A 24,351-nucleotide genomic window follows, 5' to 3' on the forward strand; every position below is an offset into this window, starting at 1 on the left:
CTAAGGGTGGCAGACAAATTCATTAACTTTTAATCTTATACGTTTTCCTAGAATCTCCAACAAAACAGTAAAACAAACAAACAGACAAAACCCTGTGCTTTGTTGAATTAGTAATTCATCAAGAAATGAAAACCAAGAGCCTCACCCTCCTCTCGGCTGATGACCACAATAGGGGAACTGAGCTCCAGCCCAGCGTCTCCATTGACGTTGAAGGCTCGGGCAGCACATTGTACACGAGAGCCAGCCTGGAAGTAGATGGAGTCCAATGTGATGGACTTGGTGTTAGTGAAGAAGGTGTTGGTGTCCACTTCTCGCATGGGGCTGGTGACTCCATCCGGTCCGCTAGGGGCACTAACCATCCAGCGGTACTGAGTCATTGTGTCATTGATGTTCTCCACTGAGCAAATGGAGCCAGTCTTGTCAAAGTCAAAGTATTTGGGGTTGCAGGACTGATAGAACATGGACACAAGAAAATATCAGAATTACTGTTTTTTTTTTGTTTGTTTGTTTGTTTGTTTGTTTGTTTGTTTGTTTGTTTGTTTTTTGGAAGAATGAGAGACTAAAACTGCAGATATACTATAGCCACCCATAATTTTGAATGACAACATAAAATTATTGTTCACTGAGACAAGGTCGCTTCACCTTCTCCATTTGCAAGATGTCACAACTTTTGTACATTCCAATATTTTCTTTTTTTTTATATGGTAAATGTACAAAAATTAAAATTAATTAATAAAAAAATGAAATGGACAGTGATTAATTGGAATTAACTGACATCTGTGGTGTCACTCACCGTAACGCACACAACAGGATAGCCGGTTGGAGGGTGGGGATTGTCCTTGGCCCTAATCGTATCATCATACAGCAGCAAGGACACCACCTGAGGGACTGCTGGGAATGTGACATCAGCGACGCTATTCATCTCTTCAATGTACACAATAGCCTTATTCATCTACAAAAATTAAAAGAGGAAAAGACAACTATTTAGGCTACCAATCTTATTTTAGGGAAAACAGAGTACGTCAATACTACAATAACATAAACAGCAGTAAAAAGACTATCAACTCACTGTGAACCTTTTTTCCAAGTAAGCACTTGACATGTTTATGATAAAATGTCAGTTTCACAAAACATTCTTAAGAATAAAATTATTCTTAACAAAAGTTAAGAATATTTTTGTATTCTTAAAAACAACTTTTAATGAATTTATTGGGTTGTTTAAAATATTTCAGCATTACATCACTGGCTATTACTATTACTAGATGTGCATGCATGCTCTGAAGGGACATTAAACAGTAAACAGAGAGCGTAAATGAGAGACCCCACCATCTTGAAACAGGCTATTTAAAAAAATATATTATTTGAAATGCACAGCACATTAAAAACCAAGATGGTGAATGCTAAACTCCTGTCTAGCCTGTCATGACAAAAATAGTGTGTATGCTTATTATGATTGTTACTGTACTCTGCTGGCAATGCAAAATATGGCATTTAAAGTGTTTTTCAATGAGTTGATCAGCAAGTCTTTTGCAACAACTGGCATACAGTGAAATAACACCAAACCCTGTCATGTTCTACTTAGAAAAAAGTAATAAGTTCTTAAAAATATATTTGAGAACTTCTTGATTTTTTTTGTCAAGAATGCTACTTTGGAACATTTTTTTAAACTTCTTAAAATCTTAAAAAGTTCAATATACAGTAGTAGTATAAGTTGTAAAGCTCCAAACACATTTTAAATGTTCAGTCAGAGACTGAATGTGTGACATTTATTTGCAGTCAACCCAAGTTCAAGCACTCTTCTAAATTTCATTTCCTGCCATCTCTCACACGCTCACTGTCAACAAGACCGCAAAAAGCCCCCATAATGCCTCTAAGGCCTTGACTGTAAAGGGTTTTGTACATGTTCAGTGGATAACTCTGTTTATAGGTCACTGTGTCTATTGAGGCCCATTTACATCATACTGACTCCTCTGAAGGAGACTGGAGACAGCGATTGGCTCCTGCTGACAGAGGCAGCTGCCGCATGGCTATTTTAGCAAGAGAGTCACGTTAGCGTGTGTCTGTGCGAGTGTGCGATGTGGCGTCTCTGGGGGTATTTTTAGAGATGATGGTCTCTGACCTGTGTCTCAGCCACCATATACTCGTCAGGCTTCATGTGAACTGTGAAAGCCTCACGAATCTCTCTTTGTCCATCATAGAGAACCTGGATCTCCACCACATGCTCTGTCTCACCCTCTTTAAACTCCACATCTGTAAGGACATGCAAACAGAGATATACAGAAAGGAAATAGATAACCGTTCTCCTTGTCAATTCTCCACTCCTGGATGTTGCAAATGCAAATTAAAATAATTTCTGATAATAATATGGCATCTTATGGGATTTATATTTTGGGTCTTCTGTTGACCTTGAGAAAGGGGATTGTAGTCCTCTCCTGAAGTCGCAGAGCCATCCTTGGTGTGAATTCTCACCACAGAGACCTTGGAGGTGTCACCCTGACGCAGGACAGGAATCTTCACTACAGCAATCTCTCCAGGAAGTTGTGGCTCTCTAACACTGTATTTGATCTCAGCAAACCTGATGATGGATTCTGCGGTGGAAAGTTAGTTTTGTTTGCTGTGAGAGAAGTTCATTAAGACCTTTATGCAGATATTTGTCAAGAATAAGGATAAAAAGAATACTTACTATCTTTATGGTCGGTGATGGTGACCAGAGCTTCTTTTTGTTCTCCTACAGCAGCTCCATATAGTGATTTGCTCTTAGGTGTGCCCAAAACCAAGCGGAACTCCTCATCCTCTTCATGAATTGTGTCATCCACTAAAGTCACTACACATGGCTTCTCAATCTCTCCTGTAAACATGCAGATACAAAAGATGAGCAAATCATGAAATTATAGGTTGATGAATGGATGAAAGGATGAGGTTGTAAAAAGTAACAGACCTGGTAGGAACACGATGATAGATGCGTCAGTATTGGGTCGTTCATCATAGTCCATCATGACCTGGGCAGATCCCTGGCGTGTGTAACAGCGGACTGTGGACCTCTGACTGATATCACCACTGCGGTACACCATTGCCTTCACCTCTCCATCAGCCTCATCTACCTTGTACTCTGCCTCTCGAAACTGGACTTTGGGCACTGCAGAAAAATCCAGCATTGATTAATTAACCAGTATCACTCAACTAAGATGACTGTATTTAGAATTTTTTATTGGCACTAATACACATTTTATCTGCAGTTTAATGTCTTCTGAAACAAACAAAACAACAAAATATATATTTATTTGTTCATTTGTTTTCCTTTACTCACAGTCAGTGACAGTGTCATTGATGGTGATGACAGTTTTGCTAGGTTCTCCAAGGACTGCGTTCATGGGCATACGCAGCACCAACTCAAACGTCTCTGGTCCCTCCAGCTCTGGCTGGCCAAGATCATCAAGAATAGTCACACGAAACGTTTGCATGTTCACACCTGGAGCAAAGTCCAAGTTACGGCTGATTCCCACATAATCTAGACCCGCTGGGAGGAAAAGAAAAGGGTGGGGGAGAAAAAATCATATGCATGAAAGTTATTTTTCACCTTTTTTAAACAATTTTATTAGGTAAAAATCATATATCAGCAACAGTTGTTTTTGACTGACACGCTTTACCTTCTGCTGAAACAGGGTTGCTCTTTCTGGAACGGACTGTGACAGTGGCTGTCTTTGAAAGGTCAGTTCCAGTTCTCCACACTTTCACATCCACATAACCATCACTCTCGTCCACCATGTATTCGGTTTCTCCAAAATAGAAAGATGGCTCTACACCGAGAGGAAAGATCAGTCAACTTCCACTCATTTTATTTTGAAAATTTTAACTCTTGTTATTTTCCAAATTTAAATAAGATTTGGAATCCGAGATTTTCAATGTGGTCTCAGACTTTTGGACCCTGTAGTACCTTCAGCAAAACAGAAGCCGAGAGGAGGTTCCCTTCCAGCAGCTAATATGACATTTAAGCCATTGTTCTCAGAATTGTTAAGTTGTGTTTCATCTTTCACAGAGATGTTTTGACCCATTAGTGTTTCAGACAAAGATCTGGATCTGCCATCACCCCCATGACAGCACAGGAAACCTACCATTATTTCCAACGTCCTGTCTGAGTGATGAAACACACGGTTTTGTCTACTCCTGTCAAGATGCACTTGGGTGAGTGTGTGTGTGTGTGTGTGTGTGTGTGTTTGGGAGGTCTGAGAGGCTCCCAGAGTAAAATCAGCATAAGCTCAGTATAAATGAATGCAGAGGGGAGAGGGCTTTCCAGGGTGGGGGAAGAGGCCGTAAGTTTGAGAGGTCGTACAAAGAAAAAGAGAGTAGTGACACCTACATAGACAACAATTCAGAGACAAAACAAAAAGATTCCAACTCTGGCTGGCATCCAGACCTCAAGTCTATCCAACAAAGTCCCCATCCCCCCTGCAAATTGACACAAATATACTACCGGGCCCTTCCAGACCCACCAAGACGCTGAACTACTACAATATGCACATTAATCCTCACTTTAGTCTAGGCATGTACATACATTATTTACACATGAATATCTTTTGGGGTAATTTCTCAAATTGTGGAGGATGGGAATGTTATTGATGGAGCTGTTTGCAACTATTAGACTGTTTTTTATGAGTGAAGAAAACACTGAGAATTTATTGAAAATTAAAAGATAAAAATGCTATGCTTTAAATGGTGAATTCCTGAATTAATCTTTGAACGTACTGAATTCAAAGATGACTTGTTTGGACTGTGTTTTCTTTGAGTAATGCATATAAATCCTAAATCCTGCATGGACAGGGTGTTCACAAATCTCTTTCAGGTCCCTCGCTGAGGTTTATGGGTCGTTACAAAGGTCATAGGGGCCTCAATTGTGCTCCTTCAACTTGTTTTGGGTTATCGTGTTACCATGCTGCCAAGGACAACAGTGGTATGACCACAAAGTAAAGATGGATTGTTCTGTGGCTACCTATGGTTTCAAAGCATGTGTAATAAAAGAGCAACTATAAAGAAACAGGCAAGATGTCAGTATAACCACAGAACATGGAGGAAGCGGTTTTGTGTCTTTGAGGATGAGTAAGTTGTTTTTAAACTCCAATATCAATCATGAAAGCACTTTTTGGTTTAGAAAAATAAAATGCACAGAATATAGTTAGTCTGGCTTGCACTATTATATGTATATAGGCTCAGTCCCAAATACACTAGTGTGTATATTGTTACAAAAAATCTATTTCAAATAAATGCTTTTCTTTTAAAATGTCTATTTATCAAAGAATCCTGAAAAAAAAGGTTCCCACACACACACACACACACACACACAAAAAAAAAATAAAAAATATTAAGCAGGGCAACCATTTTCAACTGTCAATAATTGAGCACCAACCAGAAATGATCATGTGACACCAAAGACTTAAAAACTGGAAAACTGTTATTTTAAATTGAATAAAATTATTTATGTAGTTCTAGCCAACTCACCATCATCACTATCAGCCAAGATTACCACTTTGGCACTGGGGAACTTGGCTCCCACTTGGCCACCCATAGGCATACTGAGTGACACATTGAAGCTCTCCTCTTCCTCAAAGAGGGAGTCATCAATGATTATGATGCGACACAACTTCTCCCGCTCATCCTTATCAAAACGAAGGACGCTGGTGTGGTCCTCTGGTCTTGTGATGTAGTCTGAATAGGAGAGCACTGTGCTGGGGGTGGTCCCAGTTGAACTGCCTGTATAGAAGGATTTCTTTTTTTTATACGAACAAACTTCCAAGTACTACAGAATATACACCAGAAATGGAAGATAAAGGAAGGTCATGTGAGGTCTTGTAAGTTGTAAAAGGCAATATTTGAATAATCCTGTCATTAGGTTGTGTGATAATTTTGTAGAGCTCACCTTGTTGTGTGTAACAAATAACCATTAGTTCTTGGCTGACGTCTCCTGATCTTCTCACTGGGACTAATAGTTCTCCTATATCCTCTTCAATATGATATTCTGCTTGAGGTAAGAACACTGTGGACTCTAGAAAGAGAGAAATTCCAGTGCTTAAAAGTGAATATTCCATTGTGGTGCACAAACTCTGGAAGCAATATGTGTTTTATAGTACATAGACAAAGTAGGCAATCATTAAACATGGCATAATTACCATCACCAGGATCTACAATCTCCACAGTGGCTGTATCAGGGTATTCAAGAACAGCCATCACCGGCTCTGAAAGCTGGATTTCGAACATCTCTGAAGTTTCAAACTCTTGGTCTGTGAATATCTTCACCCTCCAGGTGGCTGAAGTCTGGCCAGGATTAAACTGGACCTGTTTCTGAGCTTTGCCACGGAAGTCTTTGTCCTGTTTTGCTGTACCATCTTTGGTGGCAATGCCTTTAAATGGAAAACACTATTTAGACCTTAAACTACAAACACAATGAGTGAACAGTTTATGATATCTGCTGACTACTTTATAACTATATACTTTAAGGAACAGTAAAAGGCTGTGTAAAATTTAAGACGTTGCAAGTCATAGTTAAAGGGCTGTGAAAATACCAAACACAGAGGGACCAACTTGTAACAGCTGCAAATAAACATTGTTTACTATCTCTAAATATATATGGACATGACAATGAGGGAGGTTCAGTTTTGTTTTTTATTAGGATTCCAATATTTAATGAGCTGTATTTTGTTAAACCTCTGCACAAGTCCTGTCATGTTAACATATGGGTCTAAACAAATATTTTGTAACAGAAAACTGGTGATAAAGATTTTGACTTGTAGGGTAACACCATCACTTTGATAAATACTTACTGACAAATGATGTCTCTCCCAAGTATCCCCGGCGTTTGAGGGTGACCTCCAGAAACTTTGCATCCTCATCCACAATGTAGTATTCCCTTTCTAGAGATATCCAGGCCCAGTTTAGACGGAACGGTTGTGGTTTCAGTTTGTTGCCCCCTTTTCAAACAGAGAAAAACACAATGAATTTAATGATGCACAATAAAAAAAGACAAAGTGTGTGTTTGAGGACCTTGAGTACATGCAGTTTGCCAATGATTCATCTCTTTCAAGTTCAGATATGTAAAAAGAAAGAGGGGCCAAAATGAACTTGATCCTGCATCCTGCTTGTGGATGTACTGGGGTGGTTTCGTTTTCTATTGACGTTCTCCACCCTTTTTTGTCTTTCCCTCATTACTACTGTAAAATCAATACTCAATATGTTCACACTGCCTTCTTTTTTACTACTTTTGTTGGTAGCTAAATGAGTCCAACGAGGTGTCAGGTTAATGCCGAAAGCCCATACCATGATAGTGTTAAGAAGGTAGTTGTGGAAAATTGTGGTTGGTGTAGATTAACACAAAATATGGAGAGTTAAAAGAGATGAAAATGGCAGTAGGGATCATAAAGAAGACAGTCTGGCCTTCTGTCTCCAAGACCTGCATACTGTATGTGCTACACTTACAAATGTGCCAACTCCAGATCCAAGATAAACAAAATAGATATTGTTCTGGTATTTAACTTTTTTTTTCTTTAATAGAAAAATTTTAGAACTATTCCATCTCTTTTCCACCAAATCATACACACTTCAGTGGCTAATTATCATTTTGAGTAATCAGTTTAAAGTATAATCGGATTAGACTCTCTCCATGGACTAAATGATTTAAGCAGTGAGGATCCTGAGTCTTGAGTGACTGAAGTAGGATAAAGAGCTGTAATGACTTTGAAAGTATTCTCAATCCCATCTTGCCATAATCCATGCTACCCCATGACTTTCTTTAAAGACAAAAGGTATGTTACATTCTTGGACACTATTTCTTGGCTCAAGTTGTTCAGATTTTTACTTTTTACCATGCTACCCTTGACTATCTTTAAAGACAAAAGGTATGTTACATTCTTGGACACTATTTCTTGGCTCAAGTTGTTCAGATTTTTACTTTTTACCATGCTACCCTTGACTATCTTTAAAGACAAAAGGTATGTTACATTCTTGGACACTATTTCTTGGCTCCAGTTGTTCAGATTTTTTACTTAGTAAGTAATTTCGTAGGCCCCAATACGTCACTGTAGATGACAAAAAGTTTGCACTGTTGGTGCGTAACTGAATAAAAATTGCAGTTTTAAATGTAAATTCTTGTGAACTCTTTATTTCCAGCAGTTTGTGGGAAAAACTGCTTGCTATTTTGAAGCAATACATAGTCCAAATCACAAGATGTGTCAAAAAACATCAGTTTTAAATAGATGTTGTGAGATTGATTTATAGTAATCAATAAAACAGCATCTTCATGTCCTCCATTGGCCTTCTTCTTTACCACCCTCTTCTCAGTTTAGGAAATGGCTCAGATTGACATGACAGCATTGGCTTTGACCAAGCTCAAGTGTCCGCCAGCTCTGCCTAAAAATATAGAAGTCATTTATCATTTTTATCTTTGCCCTAGATTGCTGAAGAGTTGTTAAACACACTGAAGCTGATTGACATAGAAGATGTGGGGGAGCCTCATTCAAATTAGATGTTTTATCACTTGTTAAGCTTTCGTAGGAGTGTGAATACAGTGGAACATTACAGATGCACCAACTAAGATCTAACTGCATAGCTGAGCACATTAACAAGTATTAAAAACAAGCTGATTATTAAACATCGCGCAAAGGCACAATGTGAAGAAAATGAAGCACATTTCAAAGGCTTAATGGAAGGGCAACCGTATCGTAGCTCAGCCAAGTGTCTCTTTCTTCAGGAGGCAAATTTCCCAGGCATAATGCCCAGTTTGAGTATGAACTGATATTGAGCTTAGTGAGGCATTATCAGAGGATTATCAAACGGACAACATGCAGACTGAAGGCTCTCTTTCCATTAAGAATAATGCAGTCAATTGTGAGACGCAGAGGCCTTATGACATTTCTCTGGCCCTGGATAAGGGCACTTTGTCTGCAAGATTAGGGAAAATAGTTCCACTTGCAATGGAGACAATGTCTCTCTATTCTATAAATTCCAGAAATAATTTGTCATGATTATTCTATATAAAAATATTAACAAAAGTTAATAGGTACTGTAAGAACTAGGGATGCACGATAAATATCGGCACGATATTAATGCACATCTCGTCAGTAAATCTGGTTCTGTAATCAGAGGTAAATCTCTACACTTGCTTGCTTTCATGTGGAGCAGCATTTACTACACAGAGCCGTTGTTCACTGACAAGCTGCACAAAACCACGATCATATTTTGTGCATGTTTTGCGCAGCTTGTCAGTGAACAAAGACAGCTATAAATTTTTATAAAAGACCAGTTTGTGAGTTTGTGATATTATAAAGTTACCATAAATTGTTTAATAAATGATCAAAATTGTATGCACCGTTTAATAAATTAAATGTTAAATTATCTTTTATTTGTTATTGTGCTAAAGCCATATTGATGTTTTTTTTACCCTCTATTAGAGTAATAATAAACATTTTTAATGATAAACATTCTTATCATTAATCATTGTATCTTTAGAAAATATGAAAATAATAATGAAAAAAAGTTGGTTAGTTGTGCATTAGACATTTAATTATATCTTTGGAGTTGATGTTCGCAGCCCTAAAAAGTTACTTGGTAAAATCATCAAAAATTACACTTTCTTAGCTGTATTGCGTTGCGTCATATTAAGGTATGGTTACCTTGAAGCGAGCCCGAGTGCGATTATCCCTCCTCTCCACTCCCCCGCTGCCCTGCACTCACACTTGCACTAAACTTTCTGGGCCGGAGGATGCTTACCTACCTCATGTATGCGATAATGGAGAAAACCACTTTTGCTAATATTCTGCCGAATAATCAATAATAATTAATTTATCATTTATGCCGTGCATTAATTTTCACTTGCATGTATCAGAAAAGTAGTAGACTACGGAGACAGCTGAGGTTAATGAAATAATTTGCAGCTTTTCTGTTCATCAATAAGGTAAGAACCGGAGCCATTATAAACCTAAATATACTTGATTGAATTAAATTGATTGAAAAGTGTAGTGTAGTAGTAGTAATTCTATATTATGTTTGCGGTCATAATGACAGTAGCGCACTCAAAATAGTATCTGTTCCACGCTCCGGCACAGTTAGCGCTTACACTGCATGCGTACCGAGCCCAATCGAACCGTGCCCTGGCCCACCTCTTCCAACTGGGCCAGAGCCGGCTAAACGAACCGCACCCAAGCGCGGCATGGAGCGTTCACACTAGTCATACGAACCGGGCTTTGGGGGTCAAATGCGCTCGGGTGCGGTTCAAAACGCCTAGTGTGAGTACACCCTTAGTCACTGCCTGTGTAGTTTACTGGGTTTCAGAACAGAGCTTTATAACCATGCAGTCTAAACAGATGCATTTGCAACTGATGTTTTGATCCACTATCATTAATGTACTGTTATTTCCAGAGTGAGTTCAGCCATCAGAGTTCACAGTCACCTGGGACAATTTCCTAAATAGTTTTATTGCTATGTTTGGAAGGCAAGTGACTGTGGAGCCCACCTCAGTTTTCTGACTGTGCACTTTTTCTTCTCTTTCTCACACCATTTCTTAGTGGTTTTCAGATTCCAAGAGTGGGAACTGACAGCTGTATCCTGACTCCCTGCATTTATTCCCTCCCTTATTCACCCCTTTTGTCAGCTTTTATCTGTGCATGGGAGCAACAACTGAGGCAGACAGCAGGCACTGTCTGGGTGGCCCAAACCCACTGTCATGGTTCTTTCTGCTTCTTTCTACACTCTAGGGGGATTTGTGTCTACAATGAACAAACAACACAAACGTGTCTCTCTTGAAGGCAGAATGTTTTCTCATGAGTGTTTCAGACTGTTTTCTCAGAATGTTGTTTTTAGTTCAGTATATGTCATGAGAATTGGAGCAGTGCAATAGCAGTTTTGTGGTGTTACAAAGTATTTAATTTAAGGGTTTCTGATTTAAGCTGGTGCGTCAGTAAAGCCCAGTAAGTATCAGCATTATTGAGTGGTGCTAAATCATTTAATGCTCTTGAGGTATTTATGGCTGCAATAATATATAGAAAGAATGCAGGGCCAAGTAATGGTCACAATCACACTTATTCAAGTCACCAACAGCCTTTGATATTCCAGAAAAAAAAGTAAAAAAAAGTTGAGAAGACCTGAACCCACAATAATCACTCATAGCTTCTGAAAAAATAAAAAATAAATACATTTCTGATGGTAACACTTTACTATAGTGACCAATTCTCATTATTAGCTAGATGCTTATTAGCATGCATATTACTAGCATGTTGGCTGTTTATTAGTACTTATAAAGCACATATTCTGCATGACCATATTCTACATCCCTAATCCTACCCAATACCTAAACTTAACAACTACTTACTAACTATTAATAAGCAGTTTATGGAGTTTATTGAGGCAAAATCATAGTTAATTGTTTGTTAATAGTCAGAATTGGACCTTAAAATAAAGTGTTACCTTGACTTTATGACTAACGAGAATAATTTTGTGCACAAAGAAAACAAAAATAATGATTTTTTTCAACAATTCTACTCTTCTTAATTTGTGTTCCGAAGATGAACGAAGGTCCTATGGGTTTGGAACAACATGAAGGGAGAGTAATTAATGACAGACTTTTCATTTTTGGGTGAACTATCCCCAATTAATTGGCTTTATTGCTATTATGAAACATTTTTATATAGTTTCTTGTTTTAAGGAATTTGGCCCACCAGATGATGGATCAAAATGGGTTTGCTTGTAGAAAGATGTGTTACATGTAATGATTGTGTGGTAAGTATGGTGTTGGAGTGGATAGTTCTGATAGATCTTTACCTCAGTGCCACAGGTCAATAGATGTATAGAGCCTCAGGCATGGGAGGGAATGCTGGGAGGATATCAACATTCACTGCCAGAGGCATATTGCAAGACTAAACTGGTCTAGTATATTCATATCCTTTATACTTATAAGAACAAGGGCCATGTTAAGTCTCCTAAACATGAAAATGTATGCCCATGCTTCAGATTAGACCCCATCTAATTTCCATCTGATTCAAATATGGGTCACATCTTTCTGACCTGAGAAGCTTTGGCCATTTCCACTGCAACTAATAACGATGTCTTACAAACACCAAGCATGGAAGTCTATGTTAGGCGCCTCATGTAATTCCAGGCATTCCACAGAGGGAATATTTGACAACTGGACACTAGCAGGTACTGTACTTGTCCACGTGACATCTGCGAAAGCCAGGCACCTGATCCCCAAACTGCAGGGTGATGAATTATGGCATGGTAGACCAGCCACATCCCTTTTGACAGCAGTCGCCTAAGTTGTCTGTGGCAGGCAGAGGAAGAGAGATCAAGAGAAAGTACTCTTAAGAAGGAAAGGCACCATAGGGTGATCTCAAGGCTCAGATCACAGGAAAAACTCTGCCATCTGTGAGAGATAAGAATAACCCCAGTAACACACATCATATCCTCTAGCAAATATGAGAGTTGCAAGCAGGAAATAGACCAATGGAGATGTGGCTCCTGTGTTCAGTGTGGTTGTGGCAGCCACTGGCACCAAAGAGTAGTAAGTCCTTTCGGTGTTTACATGTCTGACACACAGATTAGGTGCAGACGTCTATGAAAAAGAAACCACAAAACTTGAGAGAGACTTTGTAGACCTGATACTGTACATGTAATGCCTCCTTAGAATTTGGCCAGCAGAGCACCTGTGATGCCTCACTAGGTTTTGCAACTGAGCCTTTCTCCCTGGCTTTCCACCAATACTCATGTTTGATTATCCTGAGTAATTGCTGGAAGAAAATCCAAACACAGCCTAGCAGTATGATCTTCTCCATCTTCTACAGCTCAAAAGATGAACTAGGCAAGGGTTTTCAGCATATCTTGTAATAGCTTTGAGTTTCAGCCAGGCATAGAGAGATCTTTGAAAGGAGATCTGTTAGCAGATCTTTGCTCCTTGACACACAAATCCCTTTCTGCAATGACTTCTACACTCGGGTCAGTGTAGCTGGTGCCACAAATGTCAGAGGAAATGCATTCCATCATCTAACAAATGATCATATAACATTGCTTTGGATATGAGTTATGTCCCTAATATGAACAGCATAATTTCTGTTTTGAAACCTAAGCTTGTATTTTATAGAAGTATGTTTTATGTGAACACTGACAGCAGATGGAAGTTAAACTATTAAGTTTGTTTATAGGCTGCTAATACATGAATTATATGGCTGGCAACTCGCCAGTAACTAATTATACAAAGCCTAGTGAATTAAAAGTGTATTTGTTCAGTTGAAACCTGTAGGCTGTTTGAAAATCATTCTGGTCTTATTACACTTACATAGCAAGTAGATGGTAGGGATTCTTTAAAAATCATGTAGATACATAAGCTTGACTTAAAATGGTGGATGGGCATCTTAATTAAGTCCTTTGTGTTTTAGCTTAGCAAATTGGGTGGAAATGTAACATAAAGATCAAATATAAATAAAATCAAATGACCTGTGTCCTGTAGGTATGTTTTCCAACAGCAACCGATTACTTTATAGAAAGAATTGAACAGCAATTGAAATATTACCACCTGGCTCACACTGCACATAACTCTCATATTATGAATAGCATTTTGCTGGTATCCATAACAGCAATTCCCTCTTCACACCTCTTCTTCACTCCTTCTGGCCTTAGAAACTCTGATCTATACATGGATGTGTATTAGTGTATCCTTGTAGCATGCAAGCTATTGTGCCTGTAAATAGCTCAGTTTCCTTTTTCTTAGTTTGTGTGCAAACATGTTTTTGATGGTTTCTCAAACAGAAACCATGAAAAATAATTAGAAAGGGGAAAATAGGTCAATTTTAAAATTACTGTTATTTATTTATAGCTTTAGGTACTCTGGAACCCCACACATAAAGATTGTAAAGTCAGCCTTAACAGAAGGTGAGAGTAACTTTGAGAAATGTATACAGAAGGTAATGCCTCCAGCTAGGATGTAAACCTGTTCCATTCCTATCCATTAGCTACTTTGTAGTCTGTATGAATTTTAGAGATCATAGTGTGTCAATCTGAGGGTTGCAAAATGTACTCAAAAATTAATAATGTTTGTAAGTACCAGATTCTTTTGGGTCTATGTCTGAATGGTATTGTTTCTATTATCTTGTCTAGCTCTCTGAAAATGTGTATCTTTCTTGGCTCTTATAGCAGTGACTGCCTCCAGCTGAAATGTTGCCAAAGAGATGCAGTGCCAGCCCTAATGCATGCTCCAGTTCCTATGCAGTTAATGTGCCATCAGTTAAACTACTAACAAGCAAATGTCTGCTCCTTTTTAAGTTTACAATTAAGGATTTCATAAAGATACACAACCTTGTTTGTGCTGATTATATGAATTAACATAGGATATAAGTAAAAATTAAGTCCTGGATAAAAAAATAAAAATAAATAAAAACAGCCTTCCCTAGTGAAGAATATGTATACTTAAGTACAATTTATTTGTATGTACTTCAGTATAACTAAATATATTTGTGGCACAATATAAATTGGTATATAAAGTCTGCTAAATTGGAACAAATTTTGTACTAACTTGATTTTTTGTGCAAAAGCAATGCTGAAGTTCAACTAAAGTTGTATGTAATATACTTGTTTATGCTAAAGTGGAACTATTTCAAGTATACTTAAATACACTTAAAATCAACTCTTTTATTTAATTTTTGAAATGCAGAATTCATTCAGCATAAACTTCAAATGTATTTTGGTGACATTACAATTGCAATTCAATTACACTGTAAGAGTGTTGAACATGCATTAAAATTACACTAACAACAAACTAAGGTCATACTATCCCTTACTTTTAGTGACTTTAAAATGCATTGCAATGGCATTTAAAGTAAACTTGAAGTGTGCTAATGGCACAATTATTGTGTGCTTCTAATCCAATAAATTAACTTTTATAAATAATGGCACAGCTTAAGAAACTGCCTTTTACTAATACCCCCAGCATACAAGTCAGCTCAATTATCCAGAGAACATCAGTGGAACATTGGACACAGACATTTGAACAATGGCTGAAGGAAACACTGCAGACTGAATTCGAACCCGGGTCGCTGCCACACACGTGCACTCGTTTTACCAGATGTGCCACCAAAGCAGACATGTGCTGTAGTAAACTGCGGTTACTTAGTCTTTCTATACTGTTACAAATAACCTACTACTATAAGTAAACATTTTTTCCATCAGTTACAGCACAAATTATATGGACTTAAAGACTGCGAATTGCCAAAAAGTCTTATTATAGGCGCAGTAAGCGGTGCATGGCAAAATACGTGGAATGACCTGTATAGAAAATAAGTACGTATGACGTATGAATTGAAATTATTTTAATACATTTTGTTACTTTTCATGTAGTTAACGTCTCTGAATTTATTTGACATTTTGACTTTTTATGTTGTTTTGAGGGCTGGTCAGGATAATTGTAATAATTAGTTTAATAATTCATAATCATTTGACAGCACAAAGGGCTGCAGTCCACATTTCCAAGTGCAACGTTGTCGTTGTCCGTATGGGACAATAAAGAACTTTTAATGGAAAAAAGTGTGTTGGCACAGGTGCAATGGAATGTTGTGTAAAGTAGATTTACTATGTAAAGTAATAAACCTTCTGATCAAGTTCATGAATTTATTTCACCATTTCAAATCCATGACTATATTATTTACATATCTTTACTTTTGTAACTGCTTTCTATATGTGACCATGGACGTCAAAACCAGTGATAAGGGTACATTTTTTGAAATTGAGATTTATACATCATCTGAATGCTGAATAGATAAGCTTTCCATTTATGTATGTTTGTAAGGATAGGACAATATTTGGCTGAGATACAACTATTTAAAAAAATCTGGAATCTGATGGTGCAAAAAAAAAAAAAAAAAAAAAAAAAATATATATATATATATATAAAGAAAGAGAGAGAGAGAGCGAGAGAGAGAAAATCGCTTTTAAATTTGTCCAAATTAAGTCCTTAGCAATGCATATTACTAATCAAAATTAAGTTTATATATATTCATGGTAGGAATTTTACTAAATATTTTCATGATCTTACTTAATATCCTAATGATTTTTTGCATATAAGAAAAATCTATAATTTTGACCCATACAATGTATTTTTGGCTCTTGCAAATATACCCATGCTACTGAAGACTGTTTTTTTTTTTTTTTTTTTTTTTTTTGTGGTCCAGGGTCACATATGTATGTAAAGCTGCTTTGCAACCATGAAAAAACTGTGAAAAGCACTATTTGAAGTGTGGTTAAATTATTGAAAAGATAAAGTTCATAACTATACAAAGTACTGCATCATGAATTATTATTATTATTATTATTATTATTATTATTATTTGCAACTCAAAACATTTATATGTATCTATACTATTTTTATACTCAACAAGTAGAATTCAAATACAGTGTATTGTATTGTACATTTAATCATAAAAGGTCAACAGAGGATTCAACTTAAATAAATTACTGAAGTATTATTTCAATATTTAAAAAATTAAATTGTTTTATTTGCAAATCAATCCCCGACTGTTACATTTGTACTGTAGCAAAAAGTTGTGTTTGAAAACTCTGCCCTTACAACACCTAGCAGAAACATACTGGATGTTTCAATTCATCCTCACATTTTCTTTGGTTTGCCCAAAAAGAAAGTCTCAAAAAAAAAAAAATATATATATATATGGATGATATATATATATATATATATATATATATATATATATATATATATATATATATATATATATATATATATATATACAGCATCATCTTAATCAAAATAATTTCATCATTCTCAGATTTGAAATACATGGTGAGACTTGTGTCTTTAGCTGCAATGAGTTTCTAAAAGATTCCTAATATTGAAAATATAAGGTGAGGAGAGACTGACTTATCAAGCCCCCTTCACTGAACATACTGTAGCCTATATTTAAAATACTTAAGACACTTTTAAGGGGTGAAGGAACAAACAAATATCAATACACAGAATGTGATATTGTCTCTTGTGCCACAGTCTTAGGTGAGAACTCATACAGCGGCCTTGTTTACTTAAATATGACAACATACAATACAAACAATCCCCAGAGACATACAGTACCTTATATGGCCTTCATACAGCTACAGGATCATAAGATGAGTTGCTTCATTCATCCCTTATCGACACTAGTTGTTGGGCTGAGTGAGCATGGACATCTCATTGGGGTTATTAAGTATCGTCCACTTTCAAAGGTTCTGTCCAGTTAGTTTATGTTGGTATTTATGTATGAAAATCCATTTTAACAAGTTTCAAACATGTTGTAGATTGAATTAAGAACCTAGCCAGTGTACTTTCTTAAAGATTTTCAGTTAGTATAGACATGTCAATCTATTTTTAGTATACTTATAATGAATTAAATACATTTTAAAAACATTTAAGTATATTTATTTTTCACTAGGGTTGCTTAAAGTTACTGGGAAACGCTTAGACATTCAGTTGAGATCCTCACTCCACATTAGACAAATGCTATTATTTACTCACCACCAGAGCACTACCAACTTGTCCAGACTCATCCAAGTTGAAAACGATTCTTTGATTAATCATTGTTTCCTTTTTCATGTCTGAATGTGTGTTTGTGTGTGTCATGACAAGGTAACAGTCTGATTTCCAAGCCTGACAGTTAAACTCAGAAAGTGTTGCCATTTTGACCACATAAAATTAAGAAGCACTGAAGCATCAAACATTGGTTAATACTGACTCTAACAAAGAAATACTCTGCTAATTATAAACCAACCTAGAAAAGTCCCCTTCAGCAAAACTGATTTAAATGAACAACTGAAAGCTTTGGAATTCCTATAGCAGCTTTAGTGACACATGACACTTAAGAGGGGTAAGGACGAGACATTCTTACCATTGTCTTCCACTGTGAAGTAGAATATGTCACTTGTGGCATTGGACCCATCAAGAAGCACATAGCAAATCTTCATGTCATCAATATCAGCTAATAAGGAGAAAGGATAGAGTATGAGAAGTTTGAGATTACTAAATCTTAAATAACAGTCACAGGTTTTGCATAAAAAGCGTAAATTAGAATAACTTACCCTGTGAAAAGGACTTGATGCTATCATTGCCCAAAGCGTGATTCATGATAAAGCCATGAAGAGGGGTCTCAGTTACAACATACTTAAGCACTTTGTTTGGGCTGTCTCTGTCCTCAGCCTTTAGAGCTTTGCTGGTAATCAAAAATCCAAGGTGCCCAGTATGAAGAACCCTAAGAGTGGGTGCTGCTTTGTTTACAACGATTTGAGGCACTCCATTGTCCACTGTGGTGATATGAATGGTCATCACCTGAGGCTTACGAGTCTCATATACAGTATCAGGGAAAACATAAAATTCGGTGTGAGTCCCATCAGTAACTGTGAAAGAAAAACTGTCTTCATTTGTCTCTGTGCTATCATGCCTGTAAGTTACAAGGTTTTCATTTAGGTCCTGCTTGGTAAATGATGAAATGACTTGCGTTCCATTGAACAAAAGCTGACCATGAACTGGCACTTGAGTCACTACAAATCTCAGTAGGTTGTCTGGTGTGTCACGGTCCTCCACTGTCAATTCAAAGGGTGTGATCAGCTTGGTTTCTCCCTCCCCCAACACCAACTTGTTGATCGTCAAGACTGGCTTCTTGTTGTCCACATCTGTAATGGATACACGGAAGGTGCGGAATACAGGGTTGTAGCCATCTGTCACCTCAAACTCAAAGCTGTCCATCTTCACTTCATCATCAGATGTATGGATATAGTAGATCTTGTTGCCAGCTAGCTGCAGCTGAGTGAAGGTGGAGATGGGCACCCCTGGGAGATCTGTACTTTCAAGATGGCCCCTGCTAGGAGCACGGGTGATGCTGAAACTTAGATATTCATCTGGACTGTTGATGTCAGTTGTGCTAAGAAGGTCTGTGGTCAAGGTGACCTTACCTCCCTCTTTGAGGGTCACACCCTTGTTGATAACATCAGGAAAGACCATATCCATGCTGCCAATATTAATGTAGAAGTAGCGATCAATGAGGGGATTGATTCCATCTGTTATATCAAACTTTAGCAGGTCACGAACACCCTCCTGGCCTGTGTGAACATACTGAATCAACTGTTTGTCAAGTTCATCTTGAGTGAAATTCATTCCAATACTAATATTGCCAATGACAAGTCCATGTTTGGTTATTCTCTGAAGATAGCCTTGGCCAGGGCCGTAGCGGACAATGTAAGTAAGCTCTTTGTCTTCAGAATCCAGATCTGTGGCCTTCAGGACACTGTTACTTATTACTTTGGTTTCTCCAATTTCTACTTCCAAGCCATCATTGATGGCCATTCTTGGGGTTTCATCATCAACAGGAATGACCATTATAATGACTTTCTCCTCAACTGTGTGCTTCCCATCAGTGAGTCGAATTTCAAAACTGTCTTCCTTGGTTTCAGAGTCATCATGCTCATAAACAATATTGGAAGCCTCCTTGATCTGCTCTAAGGTAAATTTCACCACTGGAAGTGTTCCAGTGCTCAACTGTTGAACTATGTTTCCATGTTTTGGATTTTTAAGTATTTCAAAAAATAATTCATCATTTGGGATGTCTGCATCAGCAGCATTCAAAATAGGAGTGTCAATAACCAAGCTCATCCCCTCCATGACAATAAACTCACGAATGAACATCTCTGGCTTTTCGTCATTGGCTGGGATGATGACAATGGGGAAAAAGTGCCTTTCTGAAAAGTTAATTCCATCGGAGCAGCGGAAAGTGAATCTGTCCTCCACTGGCTCCACACCCTTGTGAATGCTTTGGACATAGTAGATGTGACCTAGACCAACATCTCTAATGGTGAATGCGGTGATGGCAGTGCCTGCTCTGGATTTTTCAGAACCAGGAGCTGGGGAGATGTTCTCCACATAGCCAGATGTGGACTGAACGATAATAGTACACAAGATATCATCATTATCAGTGTCAATGTCCTCAGCTTGAATGTGCTCTAATGTGATAACATTTTTCTCACCCTCAACTACTACAAACTGGCTGCCAACATTAACTATAGGTGGAATGCTGTCTACAGGGAGAATTGTGACGTGGACACGGACCCCTTGGACTTTGTTGCCACCAACAACCCATTCATCTGACATGTCAGATATGGTAAGATTGAAGGAATCATGCTCTTTGATGGGACCAATTTCACCACTAGTGTGAACATAGACAACCACACCATTGATTATGTCTTGCTGAGTGAAGCGCTCAGCTGGAGCTCCATTAACCATGATTTCTCCTAGCCTAGGAGGCTCCTCAACTATGAAAGTCAGCATGAGGTCATCTGTGTCTTCATCATGACCCTGGATGACATTACTGGTGATTTCTGTTGCGCCATTCTCAAGTACATCAATGGACGCACCTAACAAACCAGCCGGTAACATAATTTTTGGAGTTTCATCATCCACCGGCTTGATGCTGATCTTGACAACAATGGGGACTTCATGGAAGCCATCACTAATGTCCAGCTTAATGACATCGTACAGAGATTCTTCACCACTGTGAATGTAGGCCAGTCGGCTGTTTTCAATGTCCTTCAACACAAATGTTTGGCCATTAGACATGTCGATTCCTAAATATTGCAGCTGCCCAAACCTGGGAATCTGGGTCACTGTAAATTTAATGTTCTCATCCTCAGTGTCCTGGTCAGAGGCATTCAGTTCATTTTTGGTTATTATATAAGTATTTCGCTCCAGAACAGTGAAACCAGTGTTAGTAATTACAGGGGGTTTGTTGTCAACAGGCTGTAAAAAGATTGTAAACAATCCATCAACTGAATTACTAGCAGTGTCCTCCACACTGAATGTAAACTGGACAACTTTGGGAGTAATACCAAGCTCTTGGTCTGGGGGTTTATATGCTACTTTGTGGTGGTTGACCTGAGCTTGCGTAAACTCACTGATTGTGATGTCAGGGCTATCAGTCAGCACAATTGCACCAAGAGGAACAGGGTTGTTTTCATCTGTGTCAGTAGGAGGTTTGATGATGGTGTACTTAAGATCCCTGTCATCACAGTCCAGATCTGTGTATCGTAAATATTTTTTCTTGAAAAATGTCAGCTCGTATTCTTTGACTTCCATGTGTAAAGTGGTGCCAGGGTAAAGTTCTGGGGGAATGTCATCCACTGGATGTATTTTAATGGTGAATGTGTGCTCTCCTGATTGATTTGGTGGGTCATTGTCATCCTGGACTCTAAAGACAAACTGGTCAATCACAGTTGTGGTACTATGAGGTCCTTTGTGACGATAAAACAGCTTCCCATCCAGAATATCCTGCTGAAACCATTCTGTCACCACTTGTTCAAACATCTCATCTGTTGCACTAAATTTCCACGTAGATGGATCTGGAGGAGGCTCCACCTGCTTGAGGAGTAGCTCACCGATGTCTGAGTATGGCGCTTCTAGTATGAATTTAATTGTTGAATCCTCTGAGTCAATATCTGTGGCACTCAGGATAAAGGGGGAGATTTGCATCACTTCATTCTTGAAAAGCACAATACCAGTGTTTGCATTTATAACAGGGGGTTCATCATCAGTGGGGGCAATTGTGATGGGGAATAAAAACTCTACGTCATTACTGCCATCAGTCATTCTGAATATAATATTGTCACTGTAGGTGTCACTTCCATCATGCTGGTACACAACAATGCCATCATCTAGATCAGCTGGTGTGAAAAATTTTCTTTGAGACCCTAGCACTGTCAGCTCTCCATGTTTTAAGCCATCAACAACTGTAATCTTCACATCATCAAGATTATCCTCGTCACTGATCTCTAAATTTTGTAAGCTGGACAGTGATCTTGATTGGCCCTCAAAAAGCAGCTGTCCTGTGTTTTTGGTTACCACTGGAGCTAAAGTGTTCATTGGCTTCACAACAATCATGAATGCAAAAGTATCAGAAACAGCACCATCAGTGTCAACAATTTCGAATTCAATCTGGAAAATTCTTTCTACGTCTGAATCCTCAGAGGGAGGCTTGTAAGCGATTTTCAGGTCTTTAACATCTCTCTGACGGAAGGACGTGATTGGTTGGTTTTGATCATCTGTGCTGATAATAATGCCCTGCTGATAGCCCAGGGGAGATGTTATGTTAAAGATTAATTCATCAGAATCTGTTTCAATATCCTCAGCAGCCAGCATATCTGAAGTAATGGCTGTCATTACAAATTGGTCAATCTCCATCATCATCATAGATATAAAGCTAGGCTTTGGTGGTGTATTTTCAGTGCCCTCTTTGATTCTAACCATTATCTGGAAATGTTCCTGTTGAATAGTATTGCCATCATTATCTTGTACTTCCACTAGCATTGGAATATAGTCTCTGTTCGGAGAGTTGGTAGTTGCAGTGTGTTGATACTGAATTCCCTTCTTGACAAAATCATCGCAATTTATCATCTGACCATTAACGGAGTTATCAGTAAGACTACCATACCTGGGAAGTTTGCCTGCACCAACCAGCGTGGTCACCTTACATGTAGTGACACCATCTTCAAATGCAAACTCCAAATTTTTCTTGTCAATTGGGTTGCTTAGGCCATTTAGCTTGTCCACAACCAGAGGCATGTTACGAGTGACAACCTCCAGTTGCTGAAAGACCACTTCTACTTCAAGAATGAAAGGAACCACCACTGTGTCTGTGTGGGAGTCATACCTCAGCTGCAGTTTTACGTTGTCTTTGCTTGGACTCCGGGAACCAAAGTGAGTATATTTTACCTCTTCTGTTCCAAAGACACAGGGGAACTTCTTGGGCGTAAGCATTCCAGGTCTCTGGGCCAGTGGGTCATTGTCCAGGACTGTAATGTGACAGCGGTCTCCTGCGTGCACTTCAGTCACAAGGTCATTGATAGGGTCCAGATAAACGGAGCGTCCAAAGGGAACTCTAATCCCATTGTTGGCTACCAATATTGTCTCAGCAGTAGGTCCAAGTCGGTGCCTATGGCGGAATGCCGCGTCGAAAGTGTCTGCATCCACTTTAGAGAGACAACATCCTAATGAAATCAGTATAAACAGGCACTTCATAGTTGCTCCTGCTGCACTCAGCCTTCCTCTTTGCAGACAACAAGCCATATTTTTAAAGCTAGTTGCACTGCATGAACTTGTAAAAATAGATGCACTGCAGTGTTAAAGCAAGATTTAGGATGATTCCCTTGATTTCTCAAGGCTTGGATTGAGCTCACTGCTACGTTTCCCCCTCTCTCTGTCCTTACACACAGCACAAGAGCAGCTAGCCTACTGAAGCACTGCAGGTAATACTTAACAAGGGAGATAGTGACAGCACAAAGCTCCACCCTCAGTCCAACCTCTCCCACGGCTAATTTAAGGCAGCACATTGGACAGCCCTCCAAAGTGTTGGATTCACTCTAGCCCTTCCTCTCTTTTTCTCCTTTCTTACCGACTGAAGGCAAAAAAGTTAATATTAAGACCAGAAAGGAAATAATTTGGTAACTCTTTAGTATAGGTACCAGTGCTCACTGTTAACTGTTTGCTTATTAGCATATCTATTATTAACATATTGGCTGTTTATTAGTACTTATAAAGCACATATTCTGCATGACCATATTCTACATCCCTTATCCTACCCAATACCTAAACTTAACAACTACATTACTAACTATTAATAACCAGCAAATTATGAGTTTGTTGAGGCAAAATCATAGTTAATGGCTTGTTAAACTAAACAAACTTTTTAAATAAAAAGGAAAGAAAATATGTATATAAAAACCAAGACATGACTGTTGTGAAATTCTGAAGTCCTTATTGATGTGGCCACTGATTTGTGATATGTGTGACAAATGCTTCAAGGAATATGTGGTTTCCCAGGATTTTTTTCCCCTCATGGTTCCCCTCAGGACAGCTGATGTTAATATCTTTTTTATTTTTATTTTTTTTTTATTTTTATATATATATTAACATTTACCTTGCCAAAATAACTACAGACATAGCTGAATAGTAGCAACAGCGCCTTCTGTTGGAGTGATAGAGACAAAATAAATAAATAAATAAATTTATATTGGCAATTTGGCATCTCATAAATTATATGAATATATATAAAAAAAATGTTAACAAAAAATTAAATGATGTAAGTTTCCATAATTGATTTAAACATTTGTGTATGTTTAAATCAATTATTATTAATTGATGTGGTACTTTTCCTTTTTACTTTTTTTAATAACACTTTAAATGTTTTTTGTTTTCAGTCAATAAATTCAAGCTGTGTTTGAATGAAATTATGTGTTTATTGAGTTACTCATGTGCTTGTAACTTGGGGGGGTCACCTCATGGGGCAGTTGAAAGGTCAAGCCACA

At 38.0% G+C, this 24,351-nt stretch overlaps 1 protein-coding gene across 1 annotated transcript in view; it reads right to left on the reverse strand.

Moving 5' to 3' along the window:
- frem3 (Fras1 related extracellular matrix 3) overlaps nt 1-23,295 on the reverse strand; it is a 29,927-nt gene extending 6,632 nt beyond the window's left edge. Inside the window, exons 1-14 of the mRNA XM_042716490.1 lie at nt 18,085-23,295; nt 17,895-17,984; nt 6,813-6,959; nt 6,162-6,392; nt 5,912-6,037; nt 5,494-5,745; nt 3,648-3,797; nt 3,308-3,517; nt 2,939-3,136; nt 2,684-2,848; nt 2,406-2,588; nt 2,120-2,250; nt 794-952; nt 146-449 (exon numbers count right to left, since the gene is read on the reverse strand). Of these exons, the coding sequence (XP_042572424.1) occupies nt 146-449; nt 794-952; nt 2,120-2,250; nt 2,406-2,588; nt 2,684-2,848; nt 2,939-3,136; nt 3,308-3,517; nt 3,648-3,797; nt 5,494-5,745; nt 5,912-6,037; nt 6,162-6,392; nt 6,813-6,959; nt 17,895-17,984; nt 18,085-23,113 (7,375 nt within the window). The 5' untranslated portion in view covers nt 23,114-23,295. The remainder of the gene's footprint in view (nt 1-145; nt 450-793; nt 953-2,119; nt 2,251-2,405; nt 2,589-2,683; nt 2,849-2,938; nt 3,137-3,307; nt 3,518-3,647; nt 3,798-5,493; nt 5,746-5,911; nt 6,038-6,161; nt 6,393-6,812; nt 6,960-17,894; nt 17,985-18,084) is intronic.
- Nucleotides 23,296-24,351: the final 1,056 nt, after the last annotated feature.

The sequence above is a fragment of the Cyprinus carpio genome, chromosome B1, assembly GCF_018340385.1.
Source record: "Cyprinus carpio isolate SPL01 chromosome B1, ASM1834038v1, whole genome shotgun sequence".
Taxonomy (NCBI): domain Eukaryota; kingdom Metazoa; phylum Chordata; class Actinopteri; order Cypriniformes; family Cyprinidae; genus Cyprinus; species Cyprinus carpio.